This window comes from Anopheles stephensi, chromosome 2 (genome assembly GCF_013141755.1).
Source record: "Anopheles stephensi strain Indian chromosome 2, UCI_ANSTEP_V1.0, whole genome shotgun sequence".
Lineage (NCBI taxonomy): Eukaryota > Metazoa > Arthropoda > Insecta > Diptera > Culicidae > Anopheles > Anopheles stephensi.
This window is the reverse complement of record NC_050202.1, coordinates 53,895,433-53,922,739: the sequence shown is the minus strand read 5'-3', so window position 1 is coordinate 53,922,739 and position 27,307 is coordinate 53,895,433. Positions and strand designations below refer to the sequence as shown.

At 48.8% G+C, this 27,307-nt stretch overlaps 6 protein-coding genes across 9 annotated transcripts in view; 3 read left to right on the top strand and 3 right to left on the bottom strand.

The window, feature by feature from the left end:
• The window catches only part of LOC118502694 (M-phase inducer phosphatase-like), a 108,664-nt gene extending 106,360 nt beyond the window's left edge, over positions 1 to 2,304 (top strand). For both annotated transcript variants that reach the window (XM_036035210.1, XM_036035211.1), the window contains one exon: positions 65 to 2,304. In XM_036035210.1, coding sequence (XP_035891103.1) covers positions 65 to 380 — 316 coding nt within the window. In that variant the 3' untranslated portion in view covers positions 381 to 2,304. The remainder of the gene's footprint in view (positions 1 to 64) is intronic.
• A 1,819-nt stretch (positions 2,305 to 4,123) lies between these two features.
• Positions 4,124 to 7,275, top strand: LOC118502701. The gene is made up of 6 exons (XM_036035235.1): positions 4,124 to 4,383; positions 4,484 to 4,589; positions 4,681 to 4,934; positions 5,001 to 6,108; positions 6,215 to 6,587; positions 6,671 to 7,275. Exons 1-6 carry the CDS (start codon positions 4,232 to 4,234, stop codon positions 6,805 to 6,807), a joined length of 2,130 nt encoding a protein of 709 aa, XP_035891128.1. The 5' UTR covers positions 4,124 to 4,231; the 3' UTR covers positions 6,808 to 7,275.
• Positions 7,233 to 11,214, top strand: LOC118502731 (transmembrane protease serine 9-like). 2 transcript variants are annotated; one of them, XM_036035292.1, is made up of 4 exons: positions 7,233 to 7,579; positions 10,439 to 10,552; positions 10,625 to 10,925; positions 11,011 to 11,214. In XM_036035292.1, exons 1-4 carry the CDS (start codon positions 7,359 to 7,361, stop codon positions 11,182 to 11,184), a joined length of 810 nt encoding a protein of 269 aa, XP_035891185.1. In that variant the 5' UTR covers positions 7,233 to 7,358; the 3' UTR covers positions 11,185 to 11,214. The 2 variants fall into 2 exon arrangements, with proteins under 2 accessions (XP_035891185.1, XP_035891186.1); XM_036035293.1 differs by having other exon boundaries at positions 7,330 to 7,579; positions 10,442 to 10,552.
• LOC118502705 (organic cation transporter protein-like) lies at positions 10,173 to 17,021 on the bottom strand. Its single transcript, XM_036035249.1, has 6 exons — positions 16,468 to 17,021; positions 13,054 to 13,215; positions 12,522 to 12,976; positions 12,282 to 12,450; positions 11,918 to 12,207; positions 10,173 to 11,852 (listed from the first exon to the last, which is right to left on the bottom strand). Exons 1-6 carry the CDS (start codon positions 16,683 to 16,685, stop codon positions 11,290 to 11,292), a joined length of 1,857 nt encoding a protein of 618 aa, XP_035891142.1. The 5' UTR covers positions 16,686 to 17,021; the 3' UTR covers positions 10,173 to 11,289.
• A 1,182-nt stretch (positions 17,022 to 18,203) lies between these two features.
• LOC118502686 (Werner syndrome ATP-dependent helicase-like) lies at positions 18,204 to 21,677 on the bottom strand. Its single transcript, XM_036035199.1, has one exon. It carries the CDS (start codon positions 21,274 to 21,276, stop codon positions 18,316 to 18,318), a length of 2,961 nt encoding a protein of 986 aa, XP_035891092.1. The 5' UTR covers positions 21,277 to 21,677; the 3' UTR covers positions 18,204 to 18,315.
• Positions 21,678 to 21,696: 19 nt separating this feature from the next.
• Positions 21,697 to 23,746, bottom strand: LOC118502733 (protein CREG1-like). 2 transcript variants are annotated; one of them, XM_036035294.1, is made up of 4 exons: positions 23,554 to 23,746; positions 22,931 to 23,223; positions 22,468 to 22,827; positions 21,697 to 22,322 (listed from the first exon to the last, which is right to left on the bottom strand). In XM_036035294.1, the coding sequence occupies exons 2-4, from the start codon at positions 23,175 to 23,177 to the stop codon at positions 22,126 to 22,128; spliced, it is 804 nt and encodes a 267-aa protein (XP_035891187.1). In that variant the 5' UTR covers positions 23,178 to 23,223; positions 23,554 to 23,746; the 3' UTR covers positions 21,697 to 22,125. The 2 variants fall into 2 exon arrangements, with proteins under 2 accessions (XP_035891187.1, XP_035891188.1); XM_036035295.1 differs by having other exon boundaries at positions 23,432 to 23,683.
• Positions 23,747 to 27,307: the final 3,561 nt, after the last annotated feature.

The window sequence follows — 27,307 nt, the reverse complement described above, 5'->3', positions numbered from 1 at the left end:
CGCGCTTCGGCCCCACAATTAGGAACTCGATTGCTAACGTGCTTCCTACGCTTTCTCCTTACAGATCACGCTTCTTGCGCAATCACGATCGCATCCTGAACGCGGACAGTTACCCCGCGCTCCACTATCCGGAGATGTACCTGCTGCACGGTGGCTACAAGGAGTTCTTCAAGGCACATGCCGAACTCTGCGATCCGATCGCTTACCGACCGATGCTGGATCCGGAGTTTGGCGACGCATACCGCCATTTCCGGGCCAAGTCGCGCAGCTGGAATGGTGATGGTACGGGCACGATAAAGGCCAGTGCCGCCACGTCCGGTCCGCTCGCCGGTGGTGGTCCGGGTCGACTGACCAAGTCGCGGTCTCGCTTGATGCTGTAACTGGTCCAGTTGAGAGATTCATTCATCCATACGTTGCTACCGTACTATTCTGTTTGTTCATGTGTGTGTTTGTGTGTGTGTTTGTGTTCGATCTTCCTGACCATCCCCTTTTCATCAACGCTCGCCATGTATATACGTTATGAAATGTTTTTTTTTTTTGTTATTCTATTTTTATACTTACGTTTATATTAGTTTAAAGTTTTGTTTTTTGTTTTATATAGAAAGCAGGACACATATATACCCGTTTGTAGCGACAGTTTGTGCATATATATACATACATTTACATTTGGGAAAATTTTCATCAATCGTCGACATGTTTGTACAATTGAACAAAAACAAAATCAACCATAACAATTTTTGGTCAATTAGCTACAATTAACTAAATTTCAAAAGGCACCCACACAACAAAAAAACGCCAATAGTATAATATGCGTATTCTACTACAGTAACCATGCCCAGCTATAGATCCTGAGCAGGACTGAACTGAAGTTTTGCGTATTGGCTTGCTTGCAGTTCTGTTTCTGTTTTACGTTTGCGATTTCATGTTTTATTTTTTTATAGTTTACGTTCTTTTCCTTTTTTTTTTGTTTCATTGTTATTCATGATTTATTATCTGTGATTTAGAATGGCTTATTGTTTGAAGTATTCTTTTCATAACACACACAAACAAAAAAGCAACCCCCTCGAATGCCTGTTGCACATGTTCGTTGGGGCGCTCGGCGCGGGTTATACTAAGCATCTCTATTTCAAACAGTCGAAGAAGCGTTCGAGGAGGAGGGGATACATACTTTACGGACTATTTTCAGACAAATTGCGTCTCAGTGGACTAAATGATAAATGTGTTGCCCCATAGGCAACGTACCGATGTAGCCATGGGGAGCAAACTTAGCATAAATGAGGCCGAGAGTGTGGGGTAGCAAGGAGGAGCACGGGTTAAAAGCGAGGTGCAAGTGCAAATTAGGTAAAATCTAAAACGAAGGATGCGATTGTAAGTGATAAAAGCAGCAGCAACCGATAAGGATGCGACAGCGCAGGAGATTGGTTTCTTGCTTCGACATTCAAAACCGGCGTGCCGTTTCTCCAGCACACTGGGCGGCGAGGCTTTCTCTGTACACACGAGTCACGAGACTGTCCAAGACAGATAGTTGGTACGGGAGCTAGACCATTCATGCACCAGTTGCGAATACACTCAGGCTAAACAGGGAAGGGGCCGCATGTGCGCGTTCAGTTGACTTAGTCGGGGACGAGTCCAGCAGATGGTGCAGCAACCTTTTCTCTATCATCCACATCCATCCTCCCATAGAGCAAAAGCAACACGCGTTGAAACACGAAGAGTGCAAATTTTTAGCTAGCTTAGAGTAACCTTGTAACCAAATTGTAATTAAAGCGTTTAAACAACAACTACTTTATAAGCGCGTGCGCGCTACGGAAAGCATGCGGATGTGCAAAACGGCGCAAATGTGCAAGTGAATCAACGATAGCAAAATACCCTTATTAGCGTGTAAGTGCAAAAAGTAAGCAAAATTATAAATGAGTTACAAAAAAATACAAATCAAATCGCATAAGAGAGAGAGAGAGAGAGAGCGTAAAAACTGAACGGGAAATTTCTTACCGGAGGAAAAAGCCACCCGGGAAATGTGAAAGTGTGGATCCCGTGGTTCAACCGGCAAGCCAAGCATCTTTGGTCCACCTTTAAGACTGACTGACTGTCGGTGGCCCGATGTCCGGCAACAACAAACAAAACAAGTGCAAAGATTTCACTATGTAAATAGAAGGAGAAGGAGTGGCCGGCCGGTATTTCTATCTACTTCTGCTGACTGATAATCGGACTGAATTAACATGGAATTGCCAGTAGATTTGAATGTAATAATCACTTAATAAAACTATTTATAAAGCTGCACCGTTCCTGCAGTTGCAAGTTGAATTATGTGGTGTTCATTGGATGCTTTGTCGGCACCGCTGGGAACAGTAAGCACGCAGCAACGGAAATTGAGAAAAGGGCAACAGTGTCTATCGAGCACGTGTATGAGAGCACTTGCTTTCACGCCAGATCCGGAGTCCAGAGCTAGCGGACGTAGCAGGGTGGAATATCGTATCGAGCTATGTGTACGTTGCTAGAGCCTTCTGGGGCGGCCCGGTGTTCGTAAGGTGGTCACTCGTAAGGACCGGAGTTCAAATCCCAACAAGACCGCCACCTCCCCGTACGCAGAACTAAATTTTCAGCTACGGGTTGAATCAAGTCACAGAAAGCCAGAAATGGAAGACCCAGACCTTTCGAGGTTGTATAGTGCCAAAGAAAAAGAGTCCTCTGGATCACTGAAGGTGTGTTGGTGATGCCTGTAATATGCAAGAATCCTTCTCGCTTTATGCCTCTCGCACGCGGGCTATAGGCTCGTTACCCCATCCTTGCAAAGGAGTGGGTCTTTGCTCGTACACCAGAGCTCAGATATGTATGGCGACATGTTATCATGCACCGTAGACAACACTTATTATTATTATTGGCAACATATAAGCTTCTGTTGTTGTTATTAATAAAAGCATTTTCTGGACTTGGGTTTGGTATAATGCAACTAGTCCTTATGAGCCCGATGGTTAAAGGCAGTAGCGGCGCCGGTACCCAAATAGGCAAATTATCTTAAGCGGTCAGTTTCAGCTCGCTAAAAATCGCTCATCTAATACGTCTTTTGCAGTAGATAAGCAGCGTCATAGTTCCTCGCACTCTTAACCGGGCCTTAAGCAGCTTTCGTATATCGAGCTGTTAAAGAAAGGTTTTATGAGCTTTTTATTTTCATGCAAGGCATCTCTTTCGGGATTTCAATCTGCTGATCATCTTCCGAACTAGAATTGTCGGATATATCGATTGGAATATCGTGTATCTCGCAGTTGTCTTCATTTTCAAATATTTCACGCATAATTTAAGCATGCTTTATATAAAATTTTCCCGATTTTTTTACACACTTTCAACACATCTTTCGATAGCAATGTCCTATTGACATAATCCTGTAAACAAACAACTTGAAGGGCCATCTTTCACTCTTAAATGGACATAAAGTTCCATGAAGTACCGCATGCTTCTTAATAAGCCGCATAGTTCGGATGGACACTATGCATGGTTTATAAAATAAGCCTGATAGTTCCATCGAGTGCCAAGTGCAAGTAGAAAAGCCTTATAGTTCCATCAAGTTCCACGGTCTTTTTAACTTGCCTCAAAGTTCGGCGGTGGTACGTTTTTTCTTTAAGCAGCCCTCAAGCAGCACGATAGTTCGATTTCATTATTTCTGACTTTTTGGGTAGTAACGGATCAAACATCTTGGAGAAGTTGGGGAATCTGTGAAAACTTGGCGGACGCTTGAAATTTCAATGTTTTTTTTTTATATAGAACAATTGCAATGTAAAATGCAAAGAAGAATCATGAGCAAAATATGTAGTTTGTATCCAACGGCAAAACAAAATCAAATTCACAACGAACCCAAAACAATCGTCTAAAATTATAAACATTTCGGTTACCCTGTTTGTTGTTGGTAGTTTTGTTCTAATTTACATAATTATGTGTTTGTTTGTAATATGATAATGCATACAGTACTACTCAAACCAATTAATATAGAAATAGTGCTTCGTTACTTTTATTATTTTTCTTTTTTAATCCAACGTTGCCCAAACGGTTCGAATTGTTCTGTCCCGCGTTGTGTTTGACACACTGTTGCCCAGACTGTCACCATACACTGCTGCGTGGAATACGGATTATCCGTGGCCGTGTGACGTTTGAACGGTCGGTGCTTACTGTTGGGAAGTTCGCTGGTCAAAGATTGCCGGCTTCTTGAGAATTTGATGCGTAAGGAAACCCGCGGTGCATGTGCAGAATGGACGGTACGTTCTTTAAGGTGATAATTCGCGACGACAAATGGGATGTGCGGACCGAGGCCAAACGGTTTGGCATGCTGTACCAGCTGTTCATCGACCACAAAAAGCCCAAGGAAGTTTTCATCAAGTACAAGAGCGCCAGGTAAGCAACGCACGAGGGTTCGCCTCGGTTTGGCGTGGGTACGGGTGCGCTGTAATGTTCGCGGTGATACGGCAATGCTTTCTGTTCTTTCTGTTTGCAGGGATGCAGAAAAGGCGAAGCGTAGCTTGGCAATGAACGAGAATGTGAGCCGAGTGGAAGAGATGGAGAAATGGGACATAAAGCCAAAGAAAGTTCCGGAGAAAAAGGTAAGAGAGTTGTGGAGGTTTTATGGGCGTACCCAGTGTCTTCCGATCCGATTCAGATAATGTAGAAGTTGTCTTCCGCACATCATTGCAGCTTCCGGATATGAACGGTTCCGGATCGGGCTTATCGGATAGAAATGCGCAGCATAGAGCCCCGGCTAACAGTAGCGCCGCAGGAATCGGTGGTGGCCTGATCGAACCGATACCGTTGATGCTGGGCATGTTTAACGCGTGCACTAGCTGTCGAAAGGGTGGCGCCTCATTCCAATGTTTTGTGTGCGGTGCGTTCTACTGCGGAGAACCTTGCCAAAGGGCCGACTGGCCCGGGCACATAGTCCAATGCTTGCCGTAAGTTGCGCGCCCTTTTTCCTAACCTAACCTAGTTAATGTCATACGAACGCGATACCGTTTCAGGCGCTTGGTCCGGATCCATAATGGTTACGTGCCGAATGAAGCACATTCGATGCCGTTCGCTCCACCATCAATGATGCAAACGCACGGCACCAATAACAACCACACGAAGCAGAATGTATTAAACAAGCAACCTGAATGGCAGCAGAATCGACCTGCCAAGGAGGTCGAAAAAAGCCCGTCCAAACCAACCACCGAACCAAAGCAGAACCGGGACAGAGCCTTGGACAACGTAACGCCGGTCTGTAGCGTACCGACCAACGTGCTAAAGAATTTGGCTCTAAAGCGTCACCAGGAAGCTTCCACGTCGAAACAGAACATCGCTGCTGCTACTGCAAAGCCCGAAACATCCACCTCCAAGATCGAAGCAATCACTGTCACAAAGGAAAATGTGTCCAAGCTGACGAAGCGAGCGCAACAGAAGGCGACAGGTCCGGCGAAGCGTACGATCCAGTACAGCACATTTCCGCCCGCGGGCGAGTGCGTGAAAATCTCGTACGTCGCCGACAACGTGCTGTTCGTGTATCGCAGTGGCCAGGAAGCGAACGGTCAACCGAACCGGTACCTTGACCTGATCAAGCGCTCGGTCGAATGTGCGCGTGGCGTGCAGCAGTTCCTGGCGGACGCACCGAAGCCCTGCGATGTGGTGTTTGCACCGTTCGATGGTGACCATTACCGGGCGGTGGTAAAGGCAGTCGATGGGCCGATGGCGTCCGTGTTTTATCCCGACTTTGGTAACACGCAAACGGTCGAATGGAATCAAATGAAGGAGATACCGGATAGGGAGATACAGTACAGCACGTGCTACACCCACCCGGTTATGATAGAAGGCGTGGCCGATTTTTCGCCGCTGGTGAAACAGCACCTGGAGGAGTTGCTAGAGATGGAAGATTTTGAGCTGGTGAAGGTGGATAATGAAAAACCGATCACGACGGTTGAAATGCGCCACGTGCAGGAGCTGTATCTGTTGAGCGAAACGCTGAAGGAACTTGCCAAAAAGGAAACCGAGAAGGAAAGTGGCGCAGCAGCACCGTCAGCAAAAGCAACGGACAACGAAAAGCAACCCAGTTTGGATCCACCCACTTCGTACGTTCCCGTTACCGGCGAAGATGTGAGTGAACGGGCTGTGGCGTGTCTTGCTGACGGAGTAGTGTAGTGTACGAAGCGCTCCTGCTAACCTTTTTTTTCCCCCAAAAACCATGTTAATTTCATTGCAGTTCACAGAACATGACCTACCGCTGGGTGAAGACGTTCAGCTGTTGGTAGTGGAAGCGTCCGATCTGAACGTTTCCAACCAACTGTCCGTAGTGCTCAAGTCGGACAGCTTGGAATTTGCCAAAATGATGAACGAATGCGACCAGTGTGGAAATAAGGATCCGCATCCGTATCAGCCGACGGGGGAAAATGAAGTGTTTCTGGTCCATTTTGACGGTTGCTGGTGCCGGGCGCTGTTGGCCGGTGTCGGAGAAGAGGCGCTGTACTATCTGCTCGATCTCGGCATCATTCGGGCCCTGGAAGAGAAGCCCAATTGTCGCCGATATCCTGCCGGATTGACACGCAAAATCTTCGTCAGCGAATGTATTGTTGACAGTGAGTGTTTACTGGTGGTGCGCCACGGGGAAGTGATAATTACTCCTATTTGCTCCTTTTTTTTTATTCTCTCCGTTTTTCAGATCTTGAAGCGTTGGGTGAGCTGGCCAAAGAGGAAAACAATGATTCGCTGCGAGGAAAGACACTGATCGCTAAGGTTTACCAGAACACGGACGACGACGGTGAGACGATGCACGTGACGATCCATTCCATTAATTGATCCGTTTCGATCGCAATCTCCTTCAACTGCGCCATGCCTTGCTGTGGCATAACATTTTTCTACGTTTTCTTTTCATAGTTTAAGCATACTCATTTCACTTCACTTTGGCTCTCAAGCGTTTAGCAACATGCTCGAATCATGTCTGCATCGTTTCGTTATTTTTTACGTATTACTTTTGCCGCTGCTAGGAGGGTGGTAATGCTAGATATTAAATGCACCTTACGAATGACAACGGAGTTGTTAGCCTTTTGCCATGTGTGTTAGAGCTGGAAAGCAGTACTGACGCAACAGCAACAGTGCTTCCAAACGCGAAGCGCACGTTTTATATACTCACCCCCTCTACCCCGTGTAAGAAGGTGATACTATTGACACAGCCGTTTCCAGCGATGGTTCAGAACCATTCCTACTACCAGCGCTTTGGGGGAAAAGTTTAAAATAAAGAAAACATTCGCTACTGAACTTCGAAAAGGGGAAGGAATATGTGTGTTCGATTTGCTTGCCATTGCCGATCGAAGCGTTTGCGATACTAAAGCGACAGTGCGCGTTGAAGGATGGCATCGTGTGTGATGCTTCCGGTGCTACTGCTGGCAGGCCTAGTGTCGTTGCAGCCTACCGGTGCCATTGTACGCGGTGAACCCGATCGTGATGGGAAGCTGATGTTTCCGTTTGCGGTATCGCTGCAGCTAGCGGACGAAAGGCGGACACATTTCTGTGGCGGAACGCATCTGGGCGACGGTTGGATCTTGACGGCGGCACACTGCATTGTATCCGTGTAAGTATGTTTTTGCTCTTCTTGTTTGCTACGGGAGCATCTGCTGTGACGCCGTTAGTTGAAGTTCACTTTAAGCAACGAAGGTAATATACAAAGGATAGCTTTATGTTGGATGGTAATGAAACACACGTTTATTGTTGCTATTACGGGCCACGCAGGGCCCCCTTTTGAAGCCTAATTGCTAAGACACTTAACAGTTATAAGATGGGACGGTTGAAATACAATTTAAAAGCGCAGTGCGAGGCGTGTCCGGTTGGTAACGATTACTTATACAGTTATAGTATCGTAACGAGACGTATAAGTTGAGCCCAGAAGTGTAGTGTTGGGGTGTCGATCCGGTAGTCCAAATAATCGCTGGGTGTTGCGGTTTCGCTGCCCAAAACTTGATGCCCAAAGCGCACAGCGAGCATCGTAGTCCACTTGAACTCTCCAGTAGCGCAAAGCGAACCGGGTGAATTTGGGCTGAATTCGTCCATCCGATCCGATGGAAAGATCCGGCCAGTAGCAGATGGCCACCATACAATGGAGGCATACTCCATCATCGGTCGAACCAAGGAGCAGTAGAGCGTCTTGATGGAGACCGGGTCCGTGAAGTCGCGAGCAAGTTGCTTAAGCAACCTCATCTCAGCTGGTTGCCCTTGGTGACGACGAGTTCGAGCTGTTCGTGGAAACTCAGCTTCTCATCGAGGAGCACACCTAACTCTCTGACACAGCTTTTCCAGTCAGGGGTAGTCGTACACCAGAGGACAGCGCTTTCTCGTGAACATTCTTCTTCTTCTTTCTTGGCACTACAACCTTGAGAGGTCTCGGCCTGCGATATCTAGCTTTCTGTGACTTGATTCTGCCCGTAGCAAAGTAGTCAGCCTTACGTACGGCGAGGCGGTCTGGATGGGATTTGGACGCCGACCCTGCCGTGTGAAGACCGGCGCCGCTGTCCCCACGGACACCGGACCGCCGCGCGTGAACGTTACGGCAACACACTTCTCTACGCACAATTCAAGACTATTCTCTGAACACCAGGACTGGAATGCACAGAGTGTAGCTTGAAGGCGGAGTTGGTCGGACTGACAGGGATAGCTTCGCTTCAACAGTAGGGGAGCACCCTAGTTACGTCATCGATGAAAATGACGAACAGCAGTGGTCCGAGGTTGCTCCCTTGAGGCACCCCTGAAGAAGCAGGGCTGCAACGCAACATATGGGGCGGCCATTTTCCCGCGGTACGATCGGCCGGTGAGATATGAACGCATCCAAGACAACAGTTGGGATGGAGTACCCAACACCTGGAGCTTGATTAGCAGCAAGGATTGCGGGACACTATCAAAGGCAGCTTTGATGTACGTATATACCGCGTCCACCTGGAGGCCGGAGTGGATGGTCCTGTGGCATAGGCTGACAAATTCAACCCGGAGTTTGTGGAGGTTGAGGTGATTGGAGGCAGCAGCGAGAAGTCGTTCGTACACAACAAGCTCGAAACCCTCAACGCAGGCGATGTAATACGCTGCGGTAATTGCAAGCACTGGATTTGTCTCCCTTTTCGTGCACTGGAACTAACTACGTGGCTTTCCAGCTAGCAGGATAGGTGCCCAGGAGAAACGAGTCACGAAAAATCGAGACCAGGACTTCGCTTCAGGATCTTCTGCTTTCTTGGCCTAACGACCTCTTAGGTCATGCCTGGCATTTCTGGCTTACTAGACTTATTGTTATCTCCTAGTTGGATAGTCAGTCCTCACTATGGGGGAACGGCCCAGATGAGACTTGAACTTCGGTCCTGCCGTGTGAAGACCGGCGTCGCTGTCGCATCTACCACCGGGTTAGAAGGCGGAATCGTGTCCGGCCCTGGATCAAACGATGGCTTGAGACGGTCAATAGCTTTTAGAACTGAAGACACATCAAAGATCGGCAAGCGCGAAGAGTCATGGCGTCTTGTGGTGTGTGTGTGTGTGTGTGTGATAATGCGTCATAAATTTGCCTCGCCTCATTCACTTCCGGATGGACGTACCGGTGGACGGCGAAACGTGAGGCAAAGATATCACAGACTGCTGATGGTGTCTTACCAGAATGTCCGTTGAAGCTGATGGAAAGCTAGGATAGCCAGGGGGTTTCCGCTTGGCATTGACAAAGTTCCAAAGTGCACGGGGGTTACTGCGCGAGTGCGAACCTATGCGTCTGCGCGTATCGTCGCTCCAGAGTGTTTCGTTTCGTAACTCGATGATTCGAGTGCCACATTAAGGAGGAATGTCATCAACTTTTTGTGTCGGCCTTCTTTATTCTTGGCTCTCACAATTGTTAGCCTAATCTGCAGTACTGTTGAGACCCGGAAGAGCAGTTAACTAATTGCTTTGTAATCGATTCATCGGATATTTGCCATTTTGGCGCTAAACCGTGAGCGGTATCAAGGATTGTTGCAGCAGGCCAAGACCGCGAAGCGGTTGTAGCGCCTGATTAGTAAGTAAGTAAGTAAGATAGAGTCTTACAACAATTTAGGGTTTCCTTAACATCGTAAAACCTTAAAATTGTTCCGTTGTGGTAACTGCATACGCTATTCGCTAGCAAGGTTTCGGATAGGATACACAAAAGCAAGACAGTTGAGAAATACTCTTACATTGAATAATTATATTATTGAGTGCTTACGTCCCATCGGTGTAAAATAGGCACGACTAAATATGAAAATTACAAAATAGTTTTCAGCAGTATTCTTCATTATCCTACCGGATTCGTTTACCCGGTACAATCGGGATTATTGTACAATATCATTTAATATCCACCGTACCAGTACTCCACAAGCGGTAGTCGTACAGTTTGCTAATTTACCACGCACTTTTCCACCCCCCCCGGCATCATCTCCATTGGCTTCCACAGCAGAAAGGGAAATCTTACACAAATGTTCGCCCAGATAGGTGGGCACCAGCTGAACGACAGCACCGCCGACCGTTTCCCAATCGTCGAGACACACCTTTTGCGCAGCTACAACCCGTAAGTGAACTGTCCGGTGCGATGAGTGTGATTGTCTTACACTAATTTGATTTATCTTCTCCATTATCGCAGCGTAACGATGGTCGGTGATATAGCGTTGCTGCGAGCAGAACTACCGACTGGCCGCAGGTTTGAGTCCGACCCACAAACACCCTTACGGCTGCCGGATGACAGCAAGGCCGCGAACGGCGAGCTGTGTTACATCTTCGGGTACGGGTCGGATTCGTACGATGGACCGATCAGTCAGACGCTCCACTACGGCACCGTAATAGCGCTCGATCTGGACAGTTGCATTGGAATGATGGGCGCCGTGGTGGCACCGCCCCCGGACTCGGGAATGTTTTGTGCCATCGGACGGTCCGATGCGTGTAAGGTGAGTTGGGGGTAAAGAAGGAGTAGGGAAGGGGGGTTTTATCCACACTGGTGAACTTTTTTTTTACCTTCGCGTTCGTCTGCAGGGTGATTCCGGTGGAGGATACGTTTGCCGGGCGCCATTTTCCACCCAGTTTGTGCTGCGGGGCGTAATATCGTACGGTGTCGGTTGTGGCGCAACGGGCACACCGGGCGTGTACACGGACGTTGCCTACTATCTGCGGAACTATCCGATCGGTTCCCTCATCGGTACAGCTTAAAGTAAACTACTCTGCTCAGCTCTCGCTTAACCGCTTACGTGTTAGTCTCTTGCTCTGGTCTCCCTTACACGCACCGTCCTCCGAATCGTTCGGTGCCACCTGCGCTTAGCTACCCGTAATAGATTTTTCCTCCTTCTCATCCATCATCTCCTCGTCGGTGGATGCGGGACGCTGCTGTTCCTGCTGGGCGTGATCCTTGAGCGCGGCGTCACGCGTTTCCGGGTGTAGCAAGGTGAGTGCGCCGGCCAGCAGGACCGAACAGCCGCAGATTGTGGTCGGTATCCACCAGGCAAGGCGACCGAGCAGATCCGTAATGTACGGTGCAGCGATCGAGCCCACGTGCGCCATGGTGGAGCAAATGCCGAGTGCCGTATTGCGAATCTCGGTCGGGAAGAGTTCGGCCGTGTGTAGCGTTACGATGGCGTACACGGCGGTGATACCGACCCGTCCGAGCATGGCGAGCGTGACCAGCAGGGTCGTATTGGTCGGGGGTATCGCTAGCACCACCAGCAGACAAATGCCGGCGTACAGGAAGAAGCAGAACGAGGAACTGCGCCGGCCAAAGTACGCCAGTACGATCATCGACAGGATGTATGCGACAATGTCCACCGAGCCGGTGGTGGCAACGTACACGTTTCGATTCGCCGCAAAGTTGTCCGCATTGAGAGCTGCAATGAGGGAGTGGGAACGTGTTATGTTGGGTCAAATTTTCACAAGCCCGTCTCCAGCTTACCGGTAACGTAGTAGCACAGCGAAGTGATGCACCAGGTAAAGTGGCAGATGAGCGCTCGGCGGCATAGCACCGGCGTACCGTAAAGCTTGGTAAACTCGCTGAACGATTGCTTTAGCCTCGTACCGAACGGTACGGTTGGCGGGTCAGCTTCCGCATCCGCGCCCTGATTCTTTTCCGCCACCGTCGCACTGTCCACCAGCTCCTGGGGTGCACTGTGACCGAACACCATCCGGTATGCTTTCCGTTCCCGGCCTTTGCTCAGCAACCAGCGTGGGGATTCCACGAGGAAGCTGTGGAAGAGATATCGTAACGAGGACGGTTAGCTGCTCGATGACGTACCCGCCGTACGCGTAGCGCTACTCACTAGAGGTGTATCACGAGCAGGAAGGATGGTACCGTGAGGGCGAGCGAAAGATCTCGCCACGGACCGATGAGGTAGGCGGCCAGCGCTAGGCAGAGCATACCGACCGGGTAGGAAAAGTTGAACGCAATGCTCATCCACGATCGGTGTCGTTTTCCAATGTTTTCCGTCACTGTAGGTGGAACAGCGCCAGTTTGAACCGTTGAGCGTTAACGTACGACTGGAAGGTGATGGAGTACTTACGCAGTGCAAAGGCCGGATAAAATACGCCGGAAGCGGAAGCGCCGAGCCCGATGCGACCCAGCAGCAGCAGGATGTAGACGGGGGAAAAGGTCGTCAACAGGCCGGCCACGATGTAGAGTGTGGCTGCGATCGAAAAGCTCGTCTTGCGACCGTACTTGTCCGAGATGACACCGAAGCTGGAGGCACCGACAAACTTGCCGATCGACAGCGCCACCTGCACGGTGGAACGCAGTGCCGTTCGCTCGCACAGGAGATCCCACTCCGGTACGATCGATACACCTTCCGGCTGATCGTAGAACATGTGCCAACCGGCGGTGGGTGCCGTGGCGAGACAGTTCACCTCTGCCGGTGGCGGATGGGATTGCGTGTAGCTGAGCGCATCGTTGTAGTTCAGTTCGCTCAGCTGCGCATAGTTCCAGGTGTAGATCGTACAGGTACCGTTCCGCGTGCTGCCACTGTAAGAACGAAACGGAAGTACACAATTGGGTACAATGCAAGCGCGACTTGTTCGATGTGCTGGACAGAGACTTACGTTGGTGAGGTAATGTTGCGTATTTCCTCGTGACTCCAGCCGGCACCGACCAGCTCGGGCACCATGCAGTAGTAGTTTTTCGGCAGCTGGCCAAGAAACACGTAGGACGACACGTGAAACCCGTTGAGGATGTTGGGCGTCAGGCAAAGGATGAATAATGCCCTGGAAAGGAATAGGATAGGATAGAGCATGGAAGCTGTACATATGGCACAATACGCTGAGCTGCTTGGTGAAAGCTTCTTAATGCCCTTCGGATCGATACAGAGTCTGATCTGGTGATATAGGATAGTCTGCGACTTGTTCAACTTTGGTCTAAATTCCTCATGTCTTGTGTCCTAGCGATTCACCTAACTGGCAATCTAGGCAAAGCACCAATCGATCTGGAGCACCCATGGACAAAACGCAGTCAAGGAATTCCGTTTGCAGATTTGTTGTATCAGCTTCATAGCTGGGCGAAGAACTAGTAACGCGCTTTCTGCCGCTCGTCTATATCGGCTTACGAACGACCATAAAACGCAGCTTCCTTATCGGCTGATGGCTCTGCCGCTGTGAATCTTCGATCCGGGCGTCAGAGCATCTGTCGGAGTGGGTGAAATTCACGTCAGGACTAGGGATCAAATCTGGATGGCAGATCGAGACCTTTCGAGATTCTAGCGCCAAAGGAGAAGAAGAAGTCTCAGACGAAGTTATCCTCCAGGTGGCAATGATTCAGTACCCAAGCCCGAGGATCAAGTCAGATCAGTGTTAACTGCTACTAACGCGACTTTGGACCGAATTCTTGAACTGTGTAGAATCACCGCAAGTTTAAGGTTATTGCGTTATCAGCAGTAGTTTTATTTTCATTGCCACCAGAGGTTAGTATAACATTTTTGAAAACTAGCTCCTATGGTCCATACCGTTGATCTGTATGCTTGCCTCGTCCGACCATCCGACGGTTCTGGATGACACCGGTTTGGGTGCATGTGTGGTAGACATTTTGGTGCGCTACGGAAATAGTATCTGCCATGCCCAAGTGTTCAAGTGGAAGTATTGTATAATAATGCGTTCGCCGTGATAAGATAAGACATTATTTCTATTACACTTTAGCTAATCAGATTACAGGTATCTTTAAAGCCAAGATTACCCAGCTGGTAGATAAGGTATCACACGGGGAAACATTATCTCTATGGCGCGTGCTGTACAGTTTTCGATCAACGTTCATCGTTGTATCTCGTTCAGCAGCAACCATGATGCGATCGTCGATCGTCGGGCGTGCATGCTAATGGCGGACAGTGAGCAGTGACTTGACGGAAAGCAACAGTTCAATGCAAACTGCCACGATGCCGTTGCGCTTGACTTTATTACAACCGTTTGGCGGTGCATGTTACACAGTTTCGGGCAAAAGGGATTTAATGTATTCCCCACCAGAAATTGGCGATTCCATTTGAGCAAAAAAAAAAGTCACCAACCTTGGCAAAACACGCACGCACGTGCCCGTTGCCGATCGACCAGTTGCGACCAGGTGACATTCGAACGCGTATCGAGCGCCCATGGAGAGCTCACTGCTCATCACTAGCGGAAGGGTGGACCGATGCGGCGGGTAAGGTCATTTATGACTCGTGTGTCGGCAACCGTCCACTACACTTGGTCCAAATGGTGCTTAGTTGCCCCTGCTGACACTCGGAACGCACGATAAGCCATCCACGGTTCAAAGCGATAGAGGCTCAGCAGAGTGCCCGGATTCGGTCGAGCCGGCCACTCGCTTGCACGCAATCAACGCAAATCCTTTTTGCCCGACCGGCGCTTTTGCCGGTCTTCTTCCTTGTCTCTCTCTCTCTCTCTCTCTGTCTCTCTCCCTTTCTATTTAAATTTCAGTGCCCTCGCGGTCTTGTCTAGATTGATAACAGTGCTCCCGGGCGTCATAAAAAAGGTCTTTTTGTCCCTGTCGTAGAAAGATAGCGAATGAATGAGTTGGTGGACGGGCTCGGTCCATTGTGCTCGTAGGGATGATTTAAGTGCCAGATTCGAATTCAAGATGAACGGCTCACGGCGTCACGGCTAGGTAATGCGTACTCAGCACCACGGCGATAACACACACACACACAGCTCGGGCGTTGTTTTCCTTCTCAACACCACCTGCACGCCGATTACTGCTCGCACACACCGGCCCCGCCCGTGATAGGGCCGGCGCAGCCAAAGGTCAGTTGTTAAACCTGCCAATGTTTACGAATTCTTTGCGTCTGGCGCACCGCAACCCATGAGGTGATACACGGGAGGCGGTACGGTACGCAATTCCTTCCCCGGGCCCTGGATGATAATTAGTGGCTAACCGCGTTACGGTGAGAATATAAATTATTCTATTAGCTCCAGCCAGTGGCGCACGTTTCTCAAAGCCCATTTCTGGCGTACCAGCGCGTAAGTGCGTTTGCGATTATAGTATGTGCGAGGGTCGTCGTGTCGTCCCTCGAAAATCTTCACCGCGCGAGGAATCATCAAATAAGATGACCTTACCCGATAGGGGTAAAGAGGAATGTTGCTTATCTCCTGTCCGGAGGAGGGTGAGGTCACTCGCTCCAAAATACAGACTTCAAACCAAAGGAGTGAAATTTTGAATTTTAAACCTCAAACTTTAACGGCTAGAATCGGTTGTTATCTTAGAACTGCATCACAGACACCCCAGAGTAGTAATGTTAAAGCTCTTAAAGCTAAGCTTGCGAAGGAATGTCTTGTGGAATGTTTATTGGCCTGCTCCGTACTGTAGCGGAGTGCCCTTTCCGGACTGTTTCCGAGTACTTCAATTAGATTTGCACTTCAAAGCCCGGCTCGCTTCTCAACAAGAGAGACGCCTCGACGGAAGCCATTGCAAACGCGACCCCATATCAACTTCACGACTTTCCCCGCTTTGAACTCATTTGAACTCGCGGGACGGTGGCCAGGTGGCTAGAAGGAGAAAGTAAAGCTAGAACACGACCACCCTTTGCCCTCGGGCTTTGGGAACGCTTTCTCGCATTCCACCGGGTACAGCTACAGGCACGTGCATAGTCTCGGGAACGTGTCGTTAAAGACTCGGGGCGCAACCACACCAGTGAGGATGGTGACGACCTTCACGGCGGAGAGAAAAAAGGTATTTTTACGCATCGTCCCATCGCAGGTCCACCGCTTGCTTTCATATCGATCGAGAGTGAGAGCGTTTCCTAGTGCGTCAGATTTGGTCCACGGGCGTGGGGGCTCGGTTTTCTTCCTCCCTGCCTACATTGTATGGCCAGCAGTTGATACTGTGCAGGGTCGGCGATTTATTTTTAACCATCCCGACGGATGGTCCCACGATGTTGTACGATTGCAACATATAGGCCAGATGTATTGTTTGGTGAACACGCGGTCGAAATTAGGGAACCGTGTCATGCCGGCGCCAGGCAAGGGATGGGTCACACTTACCATAGCCACAGTCCACGGTCGCCCTTTTTCTCCAGACCATCGAGAATGGTTTGCTTAAGATCACCGGCCGACTGGACGGTCAGTTTCGCGGTGCCGTTCTTGAGCTGGACAGGAGACTCGTCAGCCTGTTGCTGTTGCTGCTGGTGCTGCTGGTCCTCCTCGACATCTTTCCGCTGGTTCTCCATATCGAGCTCACCGAGATCCTGTTCCCGGCCCATAGTGTAACGCACGTTGATTTTTTTGGTTCTTGGCAGCAAGAAGTCTCACTGAACGGGCACGATCATTTGATTTTGTTGGACCCACTTCCCAACACTCAAAATCTTATGCTACAGAGACATCAAAGTTTAAATTCACTGCACCAGCGTTTACTTTAGCATTGTCACTACACCGAGAGGGCACTATGAAACACACTGACTGGCTGGAGCAGAAGCCCGCCGAGACTCGCTAGCCGAGCCCTACCGCGACTGTACGTTATCTCGGCGCTTTGGGTGCAGCTGCTCCGACGCTACTTGCCTGGCGGACCGACGCTAACCGTATGCGAGCGCTCAACACGCAATTGCCGACCGACCAACCCTCAGCGGGTGCGCTCGTGCGTATTGCGCGCGCGAGAGAAAGAGAACTCGCTGTACGGGAGAACGAGCATATAGGGATTGAGCATAACCACCGGCGGGTTGAGCATAAAATTGGATTCGATTCTGTTGCAGTTGGGCTGTTGTGAGTGGCTCTTCTTACGATGCTTCCGAGACGAATGTGGCTAGCGTTCGTAAGATGGAACGAATTTAAGGATATACAGCTGTGGCCAAAACGGACGAGGGATTGCATTTGAATTTGTCTTACTCTCTGAGTGAAAATATTGGACAAGTTCAGGCACATCTTGATGACCAGTTACAACTACTCGGGATGTTATAAAATCTTCTCATTTCTGGAGGTAAATGCGAAACAAATTTATAGCGGCCGGGATTTCTCTTCTTCGGACAACCTCGAGAGGTCTCGGCCCGCCATTTCTGGCTTGATTTTAGCCGTAGCTGGATTGTCAGTCCAAAGTACGGGGAAGCAGTCTGGATGGGATTAGAGAACCCCAGCCCTGAAGCCCCCGGATTTTAGCCTCCTAAAAAATATTGTAGGACGCTTTTTCTGCAACAGAAATATACGAGGAAACCAGTTAGTAGCCTGGTGACTCAAACTGAGTGGTCGTCGTTCGTAGATCTTCCAACTGATCTCCGAAGCGATCGATAGAATTTTTTGTGCAACTCAGACTAAAAAAGAGTCGAAAACATGAGGACTTTTCGAGCCATTTTCGACACTCTGGCTAAGGTCTCAACTCTCTTCAAAATGGACCCTGGCACTCCAGGTGGCAATATCTTTGAAGAATGCCTTTTAAACGTAAAAATCGAGTTATCCGTTGTACTTTTATTTTGATCGCCGTCCATGGTTAGTCTTTTCTTCAATACGACCGTTACGCTCAACGTCGTTTAAATTGAATCTCACATCCGGTGAACGGGAAATGCTACGCAAACCACCATCAATTGCTTCCCTTTTGTATATCAATCAACATTAAGAACCTCTCGAGTACCTCGCCGTTTGATACACACACACACACACGCCCCCAGCAATGTTTGACCAGAATTGTCTCACTGATTGCGTGCGTTTCTTCTCATTCAAATGGATACTTTGTATTCGGACATTCGGTAATATGTGTCTGTGCGGGATCGAACCAACAAAAAAAAAACCCTCCGGACAGGAAATAGTTAAACGAATCTGATTTATTATCTTTCCTCACCCTCAAGAGAGTTGGACCCAAGGGAGTGCCCAATCTCAGACAGACCAGCCAGCAGCATCATTATGTCTTCATGATTTTCGTTTCGGCAACCGGAAGGTAAACAGTCGATTAGCATCCTTATCCTCTTTATCGCTATCATCATCCTCCTCCTCATCGTCTTCGTAGATGATACGCTTCGAGCTAACGGTACGAGGTTTGGGGGCAGCTTTTGGTGCAGGTATGTCGACATTTCCTTGCAATGGGCCGGCGATTTTAACAGGCTGGTCCGATTGCGCTGCACCACGTGGTAGCTCAAGAAGCGATGGGGAATGGGGTGGTGGTGGTGGCGATGATGAGCACGGAATGTCATCCACCATCGACGCCTCGAGACGGTCGAGCTCGGCAAAGTCAAGCATATCGTCATCGTCGTCGTTCAGCATATCATCTATGGCACTGGTGTTGTGCTGCGGTTCGGTGGTCTGTTCGGTTGCCCTTGTCGCTCCACTACCTTCATCCGGACCGGTCGCACTAGCTCGCTTTTCCTGTCCTGTGCTCATAAACAAATCCTCATCGTCATCGGAGAGCATGTCGTTCAGCAAGCTATCGGTAGCATCCTTCACCGGGTCTTTCGGAATCGATTCCTCCGCAACACGGTTCTTCTTCGCGTTGGCCCGCCGTTGCCGCTCCCAGACAAGCACAACCTTCACCTGGTTGAACGTTATCTCCGGCGGGCATCGATCCTTGATGGACGTCAGCGTACACGATTCGTCCAAGTTTGCGGGCAAACGGGACGCTATCGCTGCGTACACATCCGGCGCCACACCTAACCGGGTAAGATCCCGCTCCTCGAACGGTAGTCCCGCCCGGATAGCGTCACACAAATGTTCGATGATGGTGGCCTCCTTCAGGCTCCGAGTGGTAGCGATCTCGGCGATCGATTTGTTTGCATCGCGCCACAGCGAATAGCTGGTCGATTTCGTTGCCGTAAGCTGTTCGTACTGGGCCGACGGTTGGCTGGATGATGGGGGAAGATCGGGCAGCAGATTAAGCTGCTGCTGGATGCAAACCAAAAACTCTCGTCCAAACTTTTGCAGCTTTGCGTCGGAAAATCCATCCAGCTGGGCGTCTTTCATCTCCTGCTCGTTCAGCGGTTTCCGGGTGGCAAGCTGATGGAGCGCTACGTTCGAAGCGATCATGTACGGCATACACTCGAACGTGGTGGCCAGTTCGGCACGCTTTTTAAGCAACGATTTGACCAGCTCGTGCGTAACGTCCTGCTGTTTGCTGGTCCGTACCGCCACCGGCAGCTGCGTTTTCTCGTACAGCGAGGCGGGTTTGATCACCTTGAGCGATTTAAACATGGTCGTGGTGGGTTTGATCAACAGCTGGCGGTCCTTCTGGTCGCTCCCATCGAGCCACCGCTGTCCGGTGGGTGTAACCTGGAAGTAGACGGCTTGGGCAAATCTGTTGTACTGGTTCGCGACAGTCGTTTTGCTCAGATAGCCTTCCCGGTCGAGCAGTGCGCCGAGTGCCTTCCACCACTCCTCATCCCTGTGCTTACCCTTCCCGAACAGTGCATGGCTGTAGAATCGTTCGTGTAGCTTCTTGTTCTTCGACCCTCGCAGCAGCAGGATCGGCATGCCTAGATTTACCCTACCGTGGAACGCGCCCATCGCCCGGAGCAACGCATCCGCATCGGGGCCAAAATTGTATCGGCCTTCCGCATCCAAACCCTCGTACCGCTCGCAATCCTTTGCCACACCGCCCCGCGTACAGTTATCACAGCATCGTTTCGCTACCGCCGTTGCCTGCTTCTCCTCGCCTTTGTCCACCGCCGTCAGTACGCCCTCGAAATAGGCCAGTATGAAGCGGCGCCGACAGTCCCGGAGCTCCACGTACTCGGCCATCTTGCGTGCCAGCTGCTCTTGGTTCGCTTTCAGCGTGTTCGATTGTTCGGCGCGCAGAAATTCATGCGTCTTAAAGTCGCCCTGGCTCCAGAACATAATGCACCGGGCCGGTTGGCCGTCGCGACCGGCACGGCCCGCCTCCTGGTAGTAGCTTTCCAGATCCTTCGACGCACCGTAGTGTATGACCAGCCGTACGTCCGGCTTATCGATTCCCATGCCGAACGCAATCGTTGCCACCATGATGCGCACGTGATCGTTCACAAAGTTTTCCAGCACGCGTTTGCGCTGTCCGAGCGATATGCCACCGTGGTACGCTTCGCACTCGATGCGTTTGCCCTGCAGTAGCGCAACGATTTCGTCCGTCTGCTTGCGCGTCAAGCAGTAGATGATGGTGCTTCCCTCCCGGTTCTCTGCCAGCAGCGGTCGTATGTCATGCAGTGGTCCTAAATTGCCTTTAGATCTCACGATAAACTCCAGGTTCGGTCGATCGAAGCCGGTGCAGAGAATTTGGGGCCGAACCAGCTTCAAGCACTTTACGATATCGTCCCGCACCTTGGGTGTTGCTGTAGCGGTAACGGCCAGTATTGGCACGCGGGGGCAAAGCTCGCGGATCGAGCCCAGGTTACGGTAGGCGGGTCGGAAATCGTGTCCCCACTTGCTCACACAGTGTGCCTCATCGATGGCGATTAGGGCGAGCTGTTCGGCGACCGATTTTAGCAATGCCTGCCCGGAATCAGACGTTATGTACTCGGGTGTGAGATAGACGACACGATACTGGCCTGCCTTTATGTCCGGAACCGGATTTTGTCGCTGGGCCGTCCCGAGTAGACAGGCGGGAATGTTGCACAGATTCAGGGACAGTACCTGATCCTGCATCAAGCTGATCAGCGGTGATACGACGAATGTGAGCCGATTTAGGTAGACAGACGGGTATTGGTAGGTGAGCGATTTGCCGTACCCCGTGGCCATTATGGCGCAATTGTCTCGGCGCTGGACGATGATGGAACGGATAATGCGCCACTGCATCGGACGGAATGCGGTGTGGCCAAAGCTGGCGGACAGTGCCTGCAGGTGTTCCGGGTCCGGTTCTTCGACGGCGTCCCCTTCGTCCGGTTTGGGTTGTTTCGGTTTGTTCGCGAACATTGTTTTTCCCTCGGATTGTTCGTGCGGCAGAGATACAACGGCTATTGGCCGCGCAATTCACTTGTGATGTTTTGTTTTGATTTTTTTTGTTCGAAATGGAAGCAAAATACCCGCGCAATAGAACTGTCAAAATTGAACGAAAGTCTCGATGGATGGATAGCAGTGTTGCCAGAACGAAGGAAAAATTGTTCGTTAAGTAGTGTTTGCACGACTTTCGAAATGTTTTGAGAAAAATCGTTCTAAATTTTATTTTAAAACAGCATCGTGAGTGATATTGAGCATGATAAATATTCTTTCAAAAAATCGAATATTTTTCACAGCGTATTTGATTTTCCTGACCTGACCCAGCCGCCATAGAATTTCCTAAAATTTAAAGAAAAAAACAATCCCACCGTTTGTTTTATGTAAAATATTAGAAAATCTGCAACCAGATATGTCCTTTTATTCACTCGATTGTAAATATCTGTATGTATAAAACTTGTTGTTAAAATTTCATCCCGCTTCCTTCCTAACTAACTATCCTCACGCTGTTCTGTTGCTGAAATAATAATCATTATCACAAACGATTTGCTTTGCTTTCGTTTTCAATGCATGCGAGCGAGATCGTCACGCGTTATCTCGTGTGGAAAGTGCTGCCGAAAGGTGCACAGCTATGCTGAAATGCATTCTTTGTGCATTCGACCTTTCGCTGGGCTGATTGTGGGCTTTTTTTGCTAAGACAGTCTGCCAATTCTCTCTCTCTCGCTCTTTATCTCTTAATTCTTTTCTATCAACCACAACACGGACAGCCGTGCATCATAATCGCTATTCTTCATTAACAGCAACACCTTTCGCAATCACGAGATATTCTCAATAGGTCGGGGTGGATGTTGAAAAACGGGGCGGAATTGGGCGTTCGTTGCTGTTGTCGTCGGCGGCAACGCTGCGCTTATCGGGAGCGGCGGCCATGTAATCTTCCACGGTAACGTAGTGTGGACCACCGTAAAAGTCAAGTACCGCGATTTGCGTGATGTTCAGCTTGCAGAGGAAAAAGTTGTGGCCATCGGCTGAAACGCGATGATACAAGTGTTTAAGTAGGGATTAGTGTTGTGCAAAACAGATAACGTTCCGCGCCTTCGGTTGGAAACATCCATCGATAGAGCAACAGCGTTGGAAACATTCCAACACTTGAACCTGTCTGACCGAACTTACTTTTAATCCAATTTTGGGCTGCCGGATGGCGGCTGAACATGGCCTTCGAACCGAATTCATACTCCGCGGTACCGTTCTCGAGTTTGTCCGCACGGCCCGAGATCATGATACGGGCGCAGGTCGGTTCCATTGGATCGATACCGTTGTTTGTACAGTACTTGTCCTGGTCGAGCGTCAGCATCACCGTGAGCCGGTTGTCTTTGTGCAGATCCTGGGCCGTGTAGTCGAGCATGGTCAGGTAGAAGTACAGCACACCGGTAGACTTTTCGCCTCGCGCACTGTCCGCAACCGAAATTATGTTTACCATCGGGAAACCCTTGATGGCGTCCACCGTCGACAGCGAACCCATCGAAACCCATTCTGAGGAAGATGTGAAAGCAAAGAAGAAAAAAAAATCATGTTTAAAATGGAAATAATTGAAAAAAAGCAGATAATCGTGATCGATCACCGAACATCGACTTACCGGCTTTATGCACAAGATAGCGGGCCATTTTGGCGTACTCCGTGTGGGATGGAGGTTCATCTTTGCCATCGTCTTGAAAGATTTCTACCAACGTTCCTCCGGACAGATTGTTCCAGCAGGCGAGAGAGGTTAGCAGTACTGCCGTGACCATTATGTACAGGACGATCCATCGTTTGGTGCCAACCGGTGCCACCGGACGGGCAATATCATCACCAAATTGCTTGTACGAAACCGTCGGAATCGTCATGATGGAGCGTTTGGTTGGCTACACCACCTTCGATATGATAATGAATCTGGAACAAGAAAGCACAACACGATCAGCACAAAACGCCCCCTAGGCGTGCACACACACACACGATGATTCACACGCACGGATCGCGGAAGGAAATGATCGTGCAGTTCTTTGTTTCCCGACTGCACCAACTTGTGACGCACATATCGGAGAGTGTGATAAAGCGATGTGGTTAAACGCGCATTTACGCCCTAATTCTACACACATACACTGGTTTCCTGGTGGTTATCTCGTGATCGCGAAGGTCAGAACTTGTTTTGCACAACGCTAGAGGATCGATGCCGTGTGGGGTGTGGGGTGATGCTTTGCTAAAATCTGCAACGAAGCTTACCCTGCAAGATGCACTTGTGTCGAAATGCAACGTCCGAAGTGGAAAGACCCTGCTGATTCGAGAGTTTGCGATTAAATAACAAACGCAGCGATTAATTCCAGAGCTGTTATTAAAGGAGAAGTTGTTTTCTGTTGTTGTTTGTGTGGTGGTACGCAAGAACTTTGTAGAAGGGCAGGTTGGTGCTGTCAGTTCGCGTTTGACAGTTGCGTACGTAACGGTAGGGAAGTGACAGTTCGTAACGCTCGTGAGCTTTTAAAGTTTGTTTATGCTGACGAAAAAGTTTGCATGGTTTTGTGGTTATTTATTGCTTTATTAAAATTTATTAAATAAAACACGCCTTCGAATGCTTTCAGACGAAAAAAAAACATCTAAATTCTGTTTACAAGGAATAACCGATGTTATTTGAAAGCGGACAAAAAATGCAGAGTAGAATTCGGACAAAAAGCTCATTGATTAGCTTCTGTGTTGTGAATTAGCGAATCGATTTCTTGTTTTTGGAATCTTTGAATCTCCCTTAGCACTACGACCTCAAGATGTCCGGTCTGCTATTTTTGGCTTACTTGACTTTATTTTTCCCGTAGCTGGATAGTCAGTCCTGCGTATAGGGAAGTCCTAAGACGGGATTTGGACCCCGGTTCACAGGCGTGTGGAGATCGGCGACGCTACCGTGTTGACTACTGGACTGCCCTTTGGAATCATCTCCCCAATATCCACGAAGGAGGATAAGCTGAGGTTCTAAGAATATTTGGGTATTAAGGTGTTGAAAATCGGCTACCAGATTTTACTCCTTGATAGCACAATATCGACTTGTTCCTTTCGTAAAAGATGTTGTTAGGAATTATGGGGAAAAGGATTCTGAAGATCCACAGTGCTGTGCCAGGTTGGAAAATTCTTTACAATCGCCAAGGAGCTGAGCTCGGAAGATAGGTTTGCTTAGTCTCTCTTCAAATAGCGCTTATGGCGGCAGGGTCTTATCGGGAGTCAAAAGTCAGGTCCGACGACAACATACAACATGTTGAGCTACGAGCAAGGTTGCTTGTTCCCAACTGGTCTTACTACAGACCGAGGAGTCCCAAACTGAGATGAAGTGATGGCGTTAATGCATTCAATAGAAAAGCCGGGATAATGGATTGGAAGACGACGGCACTAAACCGTGAGCGGTATCGAAGATTGTTGCAGCAGGCCAAGATCGCGAATCAGTTGTAGCGCCTGATAAGTTAGTTGATATAACTTCTACTAAATCGTTCTCTTAAAATCAAAAACGTTCTTCAATCAGGATAATTGATTTTTCCTGAGTGATTAGAAAATGAATTAAGAAAAACCAGGGAAAAGGCAAGAAACGCATCGACTGCGTATTTGTGGAACTGTTTTATTGTTAAACAATTCCGTCCAACATAGAAGCATACGTTCTCTACACCACTTTTTGTTTTGTGATCGTTCCCAAAGCAATATAAATAAAGCTTCCAATGATTGTCCCGTAGAATCGTTTCCAAACTGTCATAAATACAGTCTACGGGGCACGATGCTCTCCAAAAAAAACCGACCGGCGACCGGTTTCGCTAGCTACGTTCGGTCCGGTGGTAATGAAAAACCGGAAATGTACAGCAACAGCTACCACACAGCGAACGATTGTTTCAATTTAGCGAGCAACCCCGTTCGATACCATCCCAATCGATTGTATGTTTGATCAGTGGAGTTCGCTTTCCAGTGGCTCCGGTAACGAGTCCGGATATCCGTTCGGATTTTCCTTAACCATCCCGGGAGGTTGGGGACAAAGAATGTGAGCATCGTAACCCCCGAACGCTACGGATGCCTATGGATGCCTTGTGTGGTAAGAATGTCCTTTTAACCAATGTCCATTGGCTGTTTACTTTGCCGCCAGCCACCACATCACTGCACTAGGCTCTCACACGGCGGTGCATTGCACCGAAAATGGAATCTTTCTGTTTCGGTTGTGTGCAGTTCGCGAAATTGTAGGTTGCACGGACAGAAGCTTACTTGGTTGGTTGGCCAGACGGGCCCGGTCTCGTTCGGTCAATCGAAAGCAATGCTGATGGCGGTCTCAATCGTTGCTACCGAATGCAGCTGACTCAGGCGAAGGTGGCCAGGTTTTCAATTTTCAATTTGTTTGAGTGCGTTCGAGCTAGATTTCATGGTACGCGGGCTGGAAAGTTTGCCCATAATTGGGATATAAAACTTTAGATTTCCAATCGATTGAAATCGAAACTGGCAAATGGTCAATAACGATGTGCAGCGGGTTTTTATTTCCTGTTGCAATTGGTTTGGAAGGAATTTGAAGACACGAGTATGGATAAACCGTTTTATTGCGTTTGTTTTGTTACACTATTTTTATCATTGCTTACTTACTTACTTACTTACTTACTTACTTACTTACTTACTTACTTACTTACTTACTTACTTACTTCCTTACTTACTTACTTACTTTTAATGGTTTTTCCTATTCTATTTTCCTTCTTTGTTTTTTCCTTTTCGTTTTCTATTCCTTTCTTCCTTTTTGCTTTTTTTCTTTTGTATCCTTCTTTCTGTTTTTCTTTCTTGTTTCCTTAACATTTTTTCCCCTTTTTTCTTTTTGTCCTATCTTCTCGCCCTTACTTTCATCCTTCCTTTATTCCTTTTCCACTTTCGTACTCCAATTAGTTAACAAATCAATTCTTTATTTATTCATTTCACACACTTCTAACTGCAAGCAGATGCTGCTTATCAAGTTTTTTTTCAGTATTTTGCACTGGCGACCTTAAATGTTAGGAAAGCGTATAGCGCTTCCTACTAACTTCGAATGTAATTTCCTAATAAACTGAATTTTGTTGGCGATGGTCAACAAATATTAAACCACGGTCAATTTTCAGGAATCAAATAACGAACTATTGATACAAAATTGCTCTGGTTTTGTTAATCGAATTGGCAGTAGGCCTAAACGTGGGATTAGGCGGTGTCCAGTTCGGCAGTGACAGCCCTATTTGATTAGTTTTAACGGTACGTAGTCGATCGAATCAGCCGAACCGTAGGATGTAAAAAGAATTTAATTTTTGTGGTTTCCCAATTTGTAAAATCGGTCACGCATCGCATCGAACTGGATTGCCTACCAAAAAAGCAACACAATCAACCGAGGGAGGATTAAGGAAAAGCTTTCGGTTGGTACGAATGAAAGTAGAATAATAAAAATCGACCAACAGAAGAGCACATCATCCGGCGCAACCGACACTGGTCGACCATAAATTGTGCGTCCGAAAAAACCCCATTGGCTGTTCGTTCGTTCCTACTGAGCATTGGCACGAGGTGTTTAACTGGGCAGCTAGGGCAAAAAGATAGAGTGGAGGTAATTATGCATAAATTTTTAGCATATTTCATCGTCACCCCGGGACCGACGAACACACACACCTTTGGCGTGTGTCTTGATGGACCGGGTCGGTTTGTACGAAATGGCTGCATCGCATCGTCACGGGCATGGTGGAACATGCTGAATGGCTTTACCACTGTACTTTGGCCCGCGAGTTTACGTTGGTGTTCCTGCGTGGCGTGGAATTTCAGTTCGCGTCCGCGATCGGGTTCAAAGTTTGAATAGTTTCGCGCACAACGGTCTTTGATAGCGAAAGAAGCAAAAGCACACCTGAACGATGCGGATGAGCATAAGATGGATGGGTTAATTGCAACAATTATGACCGGGGTTTTTGTATGGAGTGATTGCCCTAGGCTTCAGTCGCATGCACTTGTGGGTAAAGTTCGTTTTTTTAAA